The 14,563-nt window shown below is 42.8% G+C and overlaps 1 protein-coding gene across 3 annotated transcripts in view; it reads right to left on the bottom strand.

The window, feature by feature from the left end:
* Nucleotides 1-14,563, bottom strand: part of map4k2 (mitogen-activated protein kinase kinase kinase kinase 2) — a 44,903-nt gene that overhangs the window by 17,820 nt on the left and 12,520 nt on the right. For all 3 annotated transcript variants that reach the window (XM_026161098.2, XM_080298313.1, XM_080298314.1), the window contains exons 2-15: nucleotides 11,794-11,851; nucleotides 10,769-10,859; nucleotides 10,388-10,452; nucleotides 9,646-9,701; nucleotides 8,699-8,746; nucleotides 8,567-8,609; nucleotides 8,401-8,473; nucleotides 7,464-7,595; nucleotides 7,279-7,341; nucleotides 7,090-7,171; nucleotides 5,744-5,860; nucleotides 4,577-4,655; nucleotides 1,689-1,747; nucleotides 1,547-1,593 (exon numbers count right to left, since the gene is read on the bottom strand). In XM_026161098.2, coding sequence (XP_026016883.2) covers nucleotides 1,547-1,593; nucleotides 1,689-1,747; nucleotides 4,577-4,655; nucleotides 5,744-5,860; nucleotides 7,090-7,171; nucleotides 7,279-7,341; nucleotides 7,464-7,595; nucleotides 8,401-8,473; nucleotides 8,567-8,609; nucleotides 8,699-8,746; nucleotides 9,646-9,701; nucleotides 10,388-10,452; nucleotides 10,769-10,859; nucleotides 11,794-11,851 — 1,013 coding nt within the window. The remainder of the gene's footprint in view (nucleotides 1-1,546; nucleotides 1,594-1,688; nucleotides 1,748-4,576; nucleotides 4,656-5,743; nucleotides 5,861-7,089; nucleotides 7,172-7,278; nucleotides 7,342-7,463; nucleotides 7,596-8,400; nucleotides 8,474-8,566; nucleotides 8,610-8,698; nucleotides 8,747-9,645; nucleotides 9,702-10,387; nucleotides 10,453-10,768; nucleotides 10,860-11,793; nucleotides 11,852-14,563) is intronic.

Raw genomic sequence — 14,563 nt, 5'->3', positions numbered from 1 at the left:
ACTGAGGTCGGGTCTGTACCAGGAAACCAACCAATTTACCAAGTTTTCCAAGAACAGTGGTTCGATAGAATTACACCAGAAGCTTGTTGATGACTACCAACAGTGTCCAGTCACAACTTGTTAAGAAATATTTAAACAAAACTGCATATGCAGCCAGCATATATACTTTGACTCTATGTGGATTAGTGAAAATCAAAACTTTATTTAAAGTTTGGTGTTTTTTTAAGTCATTAAAGATGTTGTTGTGTTGATTAAAGCCCAGAGTGGACGTAAACATCTGATCACAACTGTAAACGATTCCTTTGTGCACATGTCATCATTTTAAAAACAAAATAAAAGAAATTAAATAGAATATGCAACCCTCTTTTTTTCATAAATATACACTTATTGGCCACTTTATTAGGTACACTTGTGGGTACACTCGATTTTTGCCGGTCGTTGCTCATTAATGCAAACATCTGTTGGACTTGAAGTTCAAACTGAGCATCAGGAAGAGAAGTGACGTGTGAGACGAGTGTACCCATTTTCTGACAGCTGCTTCAGCAGGATAACGGTCTTAAAAATGACAGCGAGTTCACTGTGCTCCGCGGTCAAAGGTCTCAGTGCAATCCTGGATGTGCAGCAGCAGTGCATGCAATGCCATCATGTCAGTTTGAACCGAAGTCTCTAAGGAATGTTTTCAGCACCTTGTTGAATCTTTGGCATGAAGGCAAAAGGGTCCAACACAGCACTACCAACGTGTACGTGATAAAGGGGCCAATAGTATAGTCTCCATTATTTTAACTGGCACCTGGAAGTATCCAGACATACGGAGCATTACTTCATTATCACAATCTGTGAATAACGCAGTTAGATTGGATCAGCTGGAGGGCAGAGGCACAAACTAACTAAACAGAGTCTGCAGTTGATTCGTGTTTTGTTTATTGTTTGTTTATTCATCCACTCTTACTGCAAACAGTTAACGTATGCAGTTAGAATAAATCATACTAAATTTCTTTTTGTTTATTTGTTTTTACTACAGGTTACTCCTCATTGCTCTGGGAGGACACTCTGTTCTGTTGGTACCTGCAGTAATACTGTTCTCATACTGTATGGATAAGCTGGCATTCTGGCCACATAGGAACCACATGTCTACTTTTATGAGTTATGATTTATGGTGCTACATCCTGGAAAAAATACCGAAATCACTCCATGTTGGCTGAACAAAGCAAACACCTGCTAAAATAATTCATGCAAAGTTTTTTCTAAACTTATACATGCTACCCATCAGTTGGATTTTGTAAATAAAAACAAAACAAACAACAATATAAAAATCCAGATAAGTTAGCCTAGCCCAGTCTACAAATGACTGATGCAGCTACCTGCTACCTGACAGAGTAACAATCAACCACAGCAGAACACAACTTCCCTCCAGCTGATCCAATCTAGCAACTTTTTAAATGCACCTTGTTATATTATAGTGTGCAGTGTGCCAATGTGACATCTCAACAGCCAAAAGCAACGATATTTAATAAGCAACTGAAGAAAGATGAAACAAAGGTCTTACGGTGAGCCTCCTTCATCTCCAGACAGACTCCAGTCATCATAACAGGCCTGCAGAAAGGAAAACCCAAACACAACCTTTGGTCAAATCCGCGTGTTGTCATGGACTGAATGCCATCAGTATACCTGCAGGAAACATGCATTACCAAGTCAGGATAAGGCTCTGTCACTTTCCTCAGCGGAGGCCCAAACTTCACCTGGTCAACTGCAAAAAGAACACAACACTGGGCTTAGCACGCTAACAAAGGCAGACCACCACATTCACACACAATCCCGGTACTTTCACAGTGTTTACGGTGCACCGATTCCCATCGGTGTGCACTCCAGAGATAACCTGTGACATCAGCAGTGAACAAGGGCCGAGTGAAGTCTGCAGACCTGACCCCACACATCAGGTGAGCACAGATATCAGAGAATAACTACATTTTTACTCGATGACAAAGTGTCATTGAGAAGAGACGTCTGAACACAATAAACAAGGTACCATCAAAATCATCTGGAAGAATCAAAAGGTTTATAAGCATTTAGGGGCTGATAAATCGTAGCTACTGGTTTCAAATGAGAGACAAGATGACAGCTGGTTTAGAAGCTCCCACAGTAAAGCTTTTTAAAATGACATTAGATGGCTTATTCTACCTGTAGTATATCAGAGTATGACATTTGTCATTAATGTTAAAGCCTGGAACACGCCTGTGTGTGGGGAGTGACAGCTGACATGCATCACAGTACCGCTGGAAGAAGACACGCCTCCTTCAATTCAATAGAAGTATTTGTATTCCTAAGTATGTGTGTGTGTCTTAATGCTCAGTCAAAGTGACGCTTTTGATTGCAGGTCAGGCAAAGTAACAAATCGAATGAACATTGCTCTGTTACTACAGAGTATTATAACTGGGATGTATCAAATGTACACTGATATTGAGTCAGGGCCCAAACAGGGATGGAGCTGGGTGCAAAAAACAGCATCACCAGTCAAAGAAATTTAAAAATTAAACATAAAATTTAAAAAAAAAACAATCACACTGAAATTATGATAAGAAATAGAAATGTGAGGTAAAAAGAAAAGGTTTCACTGTTGGTATTCAGTCAGTTTTAGGGTGTTAGCAATTTAAACTAAAAGTCCAAGATGATAGGAATACCAACAGCCAGGTAATAAGACAAATAAGAACAGGGCACAAAATGCGACCAAGGAGTATTTATAACATCAGTTTAGGCAATTCCCTGCACTGCTTTCTTGAGGCAACAAGTCAAAACATCAAGTAATGGCTCGATATGCATCAAATCTCACCACTAGATGTCATTAGACTGCAGTTAACTGGATTCTGTCTTTTTACATCTCCCAATTCAAGTGGAGAATCTCAGCTACTACTGCTGTACATGTAGTACACAGTACTGTGATGTCATTACTGTACAGGATGAAACAAGGTTAAAACACTGGTTTCCATAGTAAACGGATAGTTAGTTAGCAGCCCTTTCTTTTAAGATCGTTTAAACTAGTCATTAGTTTGTTTGTAAAGAAATCAGAAATTGCACACATGTGGCAGCATGCAAGGTCTTCGACTAAGATCTGCAGAACAGCTTTTATTAGCATCTTGCCTCAGTTTCTCTAATGACTTCACTGTGATGTGAAAGGAGGAAGCACAGCGATCACATGATCATTTCGCTTTGAAGCAGGAGATGAGGAAATGACTAAACCAGAAAGCAGAAGCTGCTGCTGCGTTTCGGCTCAGTTACTCTGCAAGGTGTTGCTGAACGCCTGCAAGTGAATTTGAATAAGAAGTCCAAAGTTTTTCTGTTTGAAATGGGATCAAAGGAGCGGTCTACAAAGATGCTCTCAACATTTCAAAAGTTAATCTTCTGATTCAATCACCTCAACAAAGTGAATACTTTGGAAACTATTTTGCCCAGCAGTCATCGGTTGCTCATGTCACAGTTATGGTCAGTCATGTTACTGCATGAAGATCATCGTGCAGAAACATGCAGCAGAACACCTTACTGTTGCAGAGCAGGGCTTGGTGAAGGCTAATTACTGCATTACTGTATTTTCAAGTAATTATTTGTATTGAGTAATGCAGCAGAAGCTCAGCAAAGGACGACAGCAACAAGAAGATGATGGACAAAGGTGAGAAAACTGGTTTTCAGGCTCGTCAGTTGTAAAAAGGTTAGAAACTGCACATTTATCGAGACAACTTCCATCCAAATATGCAAAAGCTGGAGGGACACAGTGTAGCAGTAAGACTGAATGACCTTGCTATACTTCCCCAGACTCATGTACATGAACTGGCTGTGCTAAATAAAACAGTAATCTTGTTTCTGATACTATTTAATCAATACTAAAAGCATAGAGGTGTAACACACAGACCATGGCACTAACAATATACATTGTATCAGTGTTGACAGTGACAGATACAGTATATGATACATTGTAGCACCTGTGTAAGCCTCTAAAACCATACTGGTCAAAGGGCAGTGCAGGTGTTTGTGGCTTACGGGGCTGCGTCTAGCACACTAGACTACACTAGTAAGGGAAGTTGAGGTCAACACCAGACTGATTTATGATTTGGTGTGTGAATACAGTCTGTCACACCAGGAACACAAGCAGCCCATTGGCATCTGAGCAGTATGAAGTCAGACAGCAGGCATGTTCCCAGCGCCATCCTCTGACGAGGCCTCCGTCCCACACGTGTGGATGGTTACAGAGCGAGAGCAGCCGTCAGCACGCTCACTGAGGGGCTTTTGTTTCTATTCATATTCTACAAGCTGCTTCGCTGAATACAATGGGACAATGAAACCACTCTCCCAGTACAACCGACATATATTATATGTACACATATGTACACACAGGCACACATTCAGCCATCAAGTGCACTGCACGGTGTAGTGCATCAGAGACAAGCTGCAGGGTTTTTATTCCCTTTGTTCCATTCTAGCACAAAGCCGGTGACCTCACTGTGACGACGAGACGCCAGGAATCTCATCCTGCTATGTTTAAGGAACCACCCACTGTGTGCGTGTGTGTGGAAGGGGCGGGACTCACATTGTTGTTCAGACGGTGTCCTTTCCACAGGCAGGTGTTTCCCTGCTGACTGAATCTTGTCAGGAGCCATTACCCCAACCTGTCAAGACAGCAAAAACCGTACAGACACAAATCACTGCGGAAACAAGTCAATCCCAGCTTTTCCGAAGGAAGAGCATTTCTGTAAGTTCACCTCTGTACATCATCACAGTGGACTTGGAATCAAACAATCAAGATGTGATTAAAGTGCAGATTTTCAGTCCCCATCTTCAGAGGCTCACAGTGACTGTTTGGATGTTCTTGGATGAACTTTAGACTAAATGCAGGTTTCCTCCCTTCAGTGCTCTGTCAGGCCTTTACTGCAGCCACGTCCCACTGCAGCTGGTTTGCTGGTCACTCTCTACGTGCAGTTTTGTTTTCAGTCACTGACAAGCACGCTCTGTGGGTCTGATATCAGGTGACTGACTTGACCATTGGAAATTGAGAATTCTTGGGTTTAGCAGTTTGCTCGCTGTTATGTGCACAGTGAAGCTCTGTCTGGTTAGTTTTGCAGCGTGAGGTTATCGCCCTGTGCACTCCTGAATTCATCCAGCAGTCACATCATCAATAAACTCTACTGACCTGGCTTCACTGGCAGCCATGCATGCAACCGATCTCCTTCTCTATACTTTTATCTTCTCATTGTTCTGGTACAAGTTCATCTTTCCAGAATGGACATGCTCCAAAGGTGTTTTCAGTCAAAGTCTAATATGGCCTTCATGTTCCCGAGTGTAACCAGTGGATTGCACCTTGTTGTAAACTCTGTATTTCCATTTGTGAAGGCTTCTCTTGAAAACAATATTAAGACGACCTCATCGATAGTGTTCTTGCAGAGTGTAGGTTTCCTTTTACCAAAGTACCAGATTGTTGATTTCCAGAGAAAAAGAACCCAAATGATCCATGTTGAAAGCTCCAGATATTTAATCCGTTTAACTCCTTGTGAAATAGAACGGAAACACGAGTGTTCAGTCACTTTTAAGCATCTGAAATGGAACACCATGTTTAGAAAAGACACTAACCCTAAACAGGTAACACACTACTCGAATGAAGCTGCACGTTGATAACATCTTAATTGTTTGGTTTCAAATCCACAGTGTACAAAATCAAATGTCCTTATCCAGTGAGTTTAGCTACGCTGTGAGAACTGACCTCCAGCTCAATGTCATCCATGGTGTTTGTGTGGGGAGTGTGGAGCTCGGGGTTGTTGGCCATGTCCAGCAGCTCAATGATCAAGTTACGGGTCAACAGCTGTGTCACAAACGGATGCTAAAGAAAGAAGGCACACACCTTAAACGGGAAATGATGGCGCTAATCTCAGGTCTCTCTTTCGCTTTGTTTTTGTCTTACAGTACAAAGAAAATAAAGTTTCTTATGTCTGATGCGCAGCAACAAGTGAAAGAGAGCAACATTTTACATAACACTGGCTCTGCCCTTTGACCACTGCAAACCTGCGGTCGACTTTCGACATTTCAGAAATCTCTTGCCTGAAGAAGCCTGAAGCTCTAGAGTCCATATTCGAACCCTTCATGGCTGTGACATTGACACTGTTAATTGTTACAAATACTTAAGATTGCTCAGCTCGCTGAGAAACACATGGAGGACATGGAAAATAAAAGACTAAGACATTATGTTTCTGTGTGCAAATAATGTAACAATGTAACTAGATTTTTAGAAATGCGGTATTAAAGCTCTTACTCTGTTTAACAGCACTTGGGAGATACATTTAAAAAATGACATTTTCATAAATCTGTCCACTTCTGTATTATTTCTAAACTGACTATGAGGTCCAATCAAAAAGCAGGACGTATGCGACTGTGTATGAAAGAAATTAAAGGCATAACACAAACGGTATGAGCATGTTTGCAGGTGAATGTTGTAAAAAGTACTTTGATAACAGCTGATAGCAGCCAGTCTCATTGCAAAACATGCCACATAGAAAAAAAAAACCCAAACCCAATTAGCTATAAATGTAATTTTGGGGTACTGTGGCCATACAGCAAGAAGGTCCTGGGCTCAGATCAGCTGGTGGCCTTTCTGTGTCTGGGTACTCCAGCTTCCTTCCTGTCCTGGGTGCACCCCACCTCCCATTCCCCACAGCCCTTAACTGGATGGAGATGGACAGAACTATATCTCCACCAGCAGAGCAAGCGACCCACGCACTGAGGGCTCGGATGTTTTTGATCGTACATCATTTGATATCTGCTGATTTGACAGCTCTGTAATATTTGTAGCAAAATGTGACATTTAGATTTTGTGTAATATCACATGTTCATCAGCATGTGAAATTTTACTGAATAGCTCCCAGTATAAACTGTACAAATGCAATGCAATCATTTCCAGTCGCTCTCGTAACAGCCAGCCTCGGCCAACCACCTCCCTTTGTGCTAATGTTACAAACAGAAGAGAAAGATGTGCTTACAGCTACTGTACACACAACAGTGCCAGTGTGAAGACGGACGGTTGGTTCGTTTTTCCTTGTTTAGTGACAAACTAACCTGCAGCAGTGTCTCAGCTGAGGGCCGCTTACGAGTGCTTTTAATGAGAGACATCTTCACAAAGCTATGGAAGCCAGCAGACCTGCAGACAGAGGAAGACAAAGATACATGTATCAGCAGTGAGGAAGATACTGATCAGATCACAGGTGCTTATGCACTTGAATTTCAGACCATCAGCAGCACATTTACCACTTGGCTTTGTCCTTAAGTTTTGGAGGCTGGAAGCTGCTCTTGGACATCAGCATCAGCGCTCTGAAAAACAGTGTGAGAGACGTCACTGGACTGGAAAATGTCCAAGCAGCAATCACCCAGAGTCTGCCAAGTCTGTCTGTCTCCAACTGTTTGTCCAGTCCCCATTGTTTATGCTGACTCACCTCATTGGGTGCAGGTCAAACATGGGCGGCTGCAGCTCTGCCAGCTCGATGGCAGTGATGCCGACGGCCCAGATATCACACAGGTGGTTATAGCCACCCTTCTTCTCCACCGCAGCCACCTCTGGAGCCATCCTGCTCAGAGAGGAAGAGTTAGTGGGCCTGATTCGCAAACAGGTGTGTCCAGGAGTCAACCACTCATATTAACTTTCAATGACAAATCTGTGAAACATCAATATTTGAAGATGGCAGCTGACTGCGAGCGGTCTGTGGCTTTGTTAGAAACTTGATCCTTGAAGTGATCAGGTATCGTTGCAATAACTGTAGCAGTGCTTCACCTAAAGATAAATATGTTTACCTATATGGAGAAAGACAGGTCGTGTGTTTTTTATCACTTTATTGTAAATCGAACTAAAACAAATCTGTCCTTTGCACATTTTCTTTCATAGACTTTGGTTTAGTAGATGCTTTCTGAGGGTTAGTCGGCAACTCATAGACTGACAGACATAGACATGCCATGAAAGTACGAGCACAGGAAAGCTCATCCCAGCACACACACGGGACTGATACTCCTCCTCCATTCTGCGGCTGCTGATGCAAGCCCGCTCTTATGAGGCGGATCGATTTGTCTGGTTAATTCTGATAACGTATGAGGTTAAAAACCCTAACCTTAAACAGGCTGATATATTGAACCGAGGCTATAAAACAGACACGAATTCAGCTAAAGTGAAAGCAGAACACTTAACTGATACTGTGACACAAAAGCACAACAGATGAACCTACAGCTGAGCATAAAGACAAAGAGCGCTGGCAGCATACCAAGCTCACAGTGATAGCAGCACTGTAGAAAAACAGAGAGGTCTGTGTCACCATCGACAGACAGACACTGTTTGCTCAGGGTTTGGTAAGGTTAGGGTTAGTGGTGATGTATTCATCTTACCAGTAAGGAGTTCCAATAAATGACTTCCTCTTGGCCACAGAGGCACTGATCTCTGCTGCGATTCCAAAATCAGCTGGACACAGAGGAGAGACGCAGGGTCACAGTGCAGCTAAAATCCAACATCGTGCTTACCTAAGCCTGCATAAGTACTGCAAATCACACTGACCCAGTTTCACATCTCCACGCTCGGTCAAAAGGATATTGGCTCCCTGCAAAGACAATAAAGATCCAAGCTTGTTCACAGGATGATCCACAGTCTGAGCGTCACTATTAAACAGTAACAACTAAACAGCTGTACCTTTATGTCCCTGTGCATTTTGCCAGTTTCGTGCAAGTGATACAGGCCCTGGAAAAGATGGAAATCAGCCGATTACTGTGAGAATGTATTTAATTACTGCTTAAGTCATGGTTTACAACACTGAACTGGGAAGAGAGAGAAAACATACAGCTGAACTGACTGACTAACAGTCTCCAGGGGTGGCAGAGGGCAGCCAATGATTTGGGCGGTGTTAATGACCCACTGCACAGCACTCCACCCAGGCAGTAGGAGAGCATGCTCTCCACTGAGGAGTGATCCCCATCTTCATCTAGTCTTGCATGATCAGGAACAATATCTCTATGTTTCCTTAGTTTGATTTTTGTAACCTTTACGTGCTTTGAATGCAGACTCACTGATCGTGTACAGCACTGGTGAAAGTTTTGGAAGCACTTTTTCTGGTGTTTTTTGCTGTCAGTCTGCAAAGCTGATCATCCAACAAAGCTTTGAGTGGGCAGAAGGTCACGGTCTATGAAAACACAGTGTGCCGTATGGCTGCTGTGGCTCAAGAGGTCAGGTGGGTTTTCCAGCACCACCAGAATGTTGGCAGCTCCTCCCACCTGCGTATCCACCCGCCCCTGGTAAAGACACTGAACCGCATCCTACGCATTTATTGCGGTGAGCATGTGTGTGTGATTGTTTAAAAGGAATTAAAGGAATAAAATGAACTGCAGTGTGAGTACAACTGTATATAGGTGAAAGGGACTTGTAGCACTTCGTTAGAAAGAAAAGAGCTATATCAGGACCAGACCATTTATCATGTTCTACTGCAGAGGCAGTTTCAGAACATCTACAATGCACTTAGTGGTCTGGCACGACTGGAGCTGCTCTGAAGTTGGGAAAAAACACATGACTCATTGTGTCAGCAGGGTGTCTGTAAAGACTTTGCAGTGCAACAGTAACAAGCTTCCTGGACTGAAAAGCCTTACCTGGAGAGTTTCCCTGCACACAAATGCTATCTGCTTCTCCTTCAGTGGACCCGTCACTGTGGAAAAGAGTCTGATTAACAGCTGTGAGACATGAGAGTAAGAGTGGATCATTGTGCCTACTTCCACATCTGCTTTATACCAACTATTCAAATGACTGAGCGTTAAAGTGGTAGTTACAGTTGGACATGCTGGGAAATGCTTCAGCTGCCTCACTCAGACTCATCGGGTGGAAACAGTACTCATATAGTTATGTTTAAACAGCTCCACTATGGTCGTATTCATCCTTATTGGCTCATTTGGAAAGTGTAACGACAGAAAGAAATGCAACATATAGCTTTAGTTTGTGATTTTAGCTTTTTAGTTGTTTCTTGCTTTGCAGTGCCTAAAAATAATTCCTGGTCCTGAGAAGGAAACATTTCCTCTTATTCCTCTCTCTTTGAGTAGTTCACCACTTATATGTTAGGCTAGCAGTCTTTGTTTTTATTTTAATACATATTAGTTGGTTCACAGAAGGACAAACTAGAATCTATGACTGATAATTATTTAATTACATTTCCCTTAATGACAATCCTTTCTCGTATCCAATCCACGTGAGGTACATTCAGAGATTCACCCAGTCAATCACAGGCCCTCATTACTAAGAATGGACGACACTAATTTAATCACATGCTGTGAATTCAGCCGATCGAGGACAGTAGATGCGTCGTGTTCTGACATGAATTTTAGATGTGTGTGTTTTTACCATGGTAGATATCCTGCAGGGAGCCTCCACCGCAGTACTCCATGCAGATCCACAGCTTGGTGTTTCTAAAGAGAGACACTCAGCTTTTATTTGACATGTCTGACATGCGTGCTGCTCTCTGTGGCTGAACAGCTGTGCAGGCATTGGTTAAAAACAAGTACTGCGTTTAAGAAGGAAGCAGACAGGCCTTAATATAATGAAGTCAATGCATTTACTCCCACAAGCACACAGTATCATGCATGAGCTGGTGGGCCAACAATGTAACTAAGCAGTTGAAGGAGTGGGAGAGGAATTCAGCGCGTGCAAGATAAAAGTCAAATTCCACATATTTCAGTCCACCAACAATCCGAGGAATTCCACACATCAGAAAACACCCAGCACCTGTGGTAGCTCCCAAAGTAGGCCACGATGTTTTTGTGCTTGCACTCCTTCATCATGGTAATCTCCTGCTGGATGGGGGTGATGTCATCACCTGAGCACAGACAGCACAGCGAGGGTTTACTGACTCATGACAGCTAACTTCACACAGTTACAGAACAGCAAAACATAGCTAGACAATTGGGAGGACTGGTAGCTTCTCCATGGAGCAAGGGATGTAGTGAATCTGGGAAATTCTTTTAGTGGAAAAAAATACTGCACACCCACGTGGTGCTCAGTGTTATCAGCTGTGTTGGATACAGTGAAATCAGGTCTGTTTTTTACAACTACTCAAATGGCACTATTAGTTATTCAAGGATAGGTTCACTTTTTTTCATTTCTAAGCTAGAAAAGGACTCAATCCGTTCCTTATATCATTCCAGTATAACCCATATACTGGACAATATATACGGGACAAATCCAGAAGAAAATCTTTGTAGTGCAAAACACCTTCCTTTAAAAAGAAGTCCATGAAAGCAAAGATGGCAGTAACAAAGACTTACACAAAGCTCCATACAGCATTACCACTTTGACTCTTTAGTACTTTCTATATGAACACAGCAGACTTCTAATAATCGTAGTTATCAGGCCTTTCGTCAATTTTTCACCCATAAATCCTGAAGTTGACCTGGATGTAAAAGAATTTGATTGGATTGTAAACATGACCCCACTCTCACTCACACTTCATCTATAATAAAGAAATGAATATTACTGATAATAGCATAGTGGTGATAGGAGGGCCCAGCCACGCCTCTGTGATCAGAGCAATAACATCACAGTTAGCAACATGTGTGACAAAGCAATATAATAAGCCATTGCTTGATTGCTTAATCCTGTTGTTGCTGTGCTGTAAACTGTAAAACAGCTGATGTGACCCTGAGTAATATTATTTGCAAGTTTCACTGAAACTGACCAATACTGGGAACTATGGACGTTGAATGGACACCTTACTGTGCACTTCCTGTGCTGTGTTTGGGCTTTTAACACACCTGAGTCGAGCTTGACAATCTTGATAGCTGCCAGTTCAGACGTCCTGATGTTTCGAGCCTGAAAGGAAAGCAAAATAGTCTTTATAATAAATAACATATAAGATAAAAGGATACGCAGGTAACTGCACCCAAAAGAAGCACAGTGGCCTGTGTTTGTATAGCGCTTTACTAGTCCCTAAGAACCCCAAAGCGCTTTACACATCCAGTCATCCACACATTCACACACTAGTGACGGTAAGCTACAGTGTAGCCACAGCCACCCTGGGGCGCACTGACAAGAGGCGAGGCTGCCGGACACTAACGCCACCGGGCCCTCTGACCACCACCAGTAGGGAGCAGGTGAAGTGTCTTGCCCAAGGACACAACGACCGAGACTGTCGGAGACGGGGCTTGAACCAGCAACCTTCCGATTACAAGGCGAACTCCCAACTCGTGAGCCACGATCGCCTGCCCGGCCTATTTGGCCAAAAAGCAGAAAGTAGCTTACAGAAAACTGAAGTAAGACAAGACTTTATACGTTTTACAGAGTGAGTGTGTATGTTTGTAACACAAACTTGGACCAATCTGGACGCTGCAATAACAGACAGCACACTCATACACACAGAGTCAAACACATCCTTCAGTGGCTTCGGCAGAGATGGAAAAATATCCAGAGTACATCTTGTCAAGTGGTTAACTGCTTCATTCAGCAGCAAGAAGACTGTTTCACATTCCTAAATGTGGGCAGTGATGAAGGAATATGGGATGCCCGATAGTGTTATTAGAATGGTTCAGTTTAGTGGGAAAGCTGTTGCCTTTTAAACTGGTTCAACAAGGAATGTGAAAACAAAGCAGTAGTTCTGAAATGGGAACATTTTAAATCCAAATGACAAAGCATGAGTAACAATTGTCAGTACCCATATTATACCAAGATGATTATTTCTTGCTACTTTGTTTCCACTACAGCACAAAGTCATGATGATTCTTAATGAATTATGTGTTGAACTGATTTGTGGGACAAACCGTGTCCAAAAGCAAAGTGAATGGCAGCTTGGATGTGGCTGACCTTAGTATCACTTAAAATCCTTTTTATTAAATGTGTTGGGAAACACTTTGGGTTAGGGACAATGAGGCCGTTTGGTCCAAGTTGAAAGGAGAGGTCGGTCTGGTGTCCCTAACACACCTAACATAAACAAGAATCATGTATGCACAAAGCAAATTTATAGTATAATTAATGAAAACAATAATGGGGGTTGTAATGTCATGCTCACTCATCCCAAAAGGTTGATTCTGGTCATCTGAAAGTTTTCAGTGGGAGAAACATTTACATCCACACACAGCAGAGCCACCTCGTCAGGCCAGGACTCTGCAGTCTATTTACACCTACAGGCCAGTGACACTCTCTCAATGATGAGGATGTAACATCCTGGACAGGGAGGAACGCTGGTTTGAGGGCGGAGTCAAGGAGCCCATTTACGTGAAAAGGGAAAGACCATCTCTGAATCGAGGAGGGGGCCTAAGGGTACATCTGTCACCATCTTACATGCTGTGATGGCAGCCATTCCCCAACTCTCTGTGAATGGTACTCATGGCCATTAATCTGTGGTTGTTGATTAATGGTCATGACAAGGAAGGAACTGACATCACAGCCAGCCATTGTTCTCCAGTTTCAGTCATTATGCAAATGTACTGTTGATAAGATTTCGGGGAAACCTGCAGTCAGCTGAGACTGAAGTCACCTGGATGACGAAACGTTTCTCCCACTGAGATGAACAGAATCAACCTTTGGGAATAACGAAGGTTTAACACAGTATAAATGTTTTAAATATATGAATGTTTTTGGATGGATTTTAATAAATGTTCTTTATGTGTTCTGATGTGTTTTGAGAGTTGAGCTAGTTACAGTCTGGAAGGACAAGTTCAGAGAACAGGCCCAAGTTTCAGTCACCAGAAGAAAATCCAGGTGTGGAGAGGTGAAGAAGTCGTTTAGAATAAAGGTTTTATTTGCTAGTGACCTAGCATTAACCAGACCCAGCCTGTCAAAAACAGGGTTGATGTCTGGCTGGGACGCACGATTGATGGGATAAAGAATCTGGTGATCAGAATCAGATTGCTTTATTAAACAAAGCGCGCTGTGTGTAGTTGCTGCTCCTCAGGAAAAGTTTCACTTTTGTTCATTGGAGAACAAAACTTCTCTCAATCCACGTTTGAGAGAAAACTATTCAAACAAACACTCCGTGAATAAGGGGAAAAAAGCTGAAGCAACTGAACGTGCTGCATGGCAGTTGAGATATGTGCACCAAAGACTCCACCTCTGTGAAGATGGGGCGATAGATGCCATGAGAGCTGGACAGTAAGATGCAGAAGCACAGGTGCGGTCCATCGGTGAGTCAGTTCCAGGGATCGCCAAGAGACAACCCGAGGTCCAGGGAAAGTTTGTTCAGAAGAACGTGGGGATCAGTTATCGGAGACGCAGCCATGCAGTTTTTAAACACACTGCTCCGTTTCCCCGTCTCCTGTGGCATTTCTTCCTGGGAGGAAGGCAAGGTGGGCCTTGGTGAAGGAGGATTGGTGCGCTCTACAGACAGGTGGGATACAATACTCCTGACATCCTGGGACCAGTCGCTCTTCAACAGTGGCTCTGATGCTGATGAAGTCATAAACCAGGACAATGGAGACATTTTTTAAGAAAACAGATGTCAATAAAGCAATCACAAACAGAGCAGGTAAGCCACACACACCGGCGCCATCTATCCACCATCCAGCAGATATCAAGAAATCCTCCCAATAG

Source organism: Astatotilapia calliptera, chromosome 3 (assembly GCF_964374335.1).
Source record: "Astatotilapia calliptera chromosome 3, fAstCal68.1, whole genome shotgun sequence".
Taxonomy (NCBI): domain Eukaryota; kingdom Metazoa; phylum Chordata; class Actinopteri; order Cichliformes; family Cichlidae; genus Astatotilapia; species Astatotilapia calliptera.
This window is presented reverse-complemented; position numbering and strand designations above follow the sequence as displayed.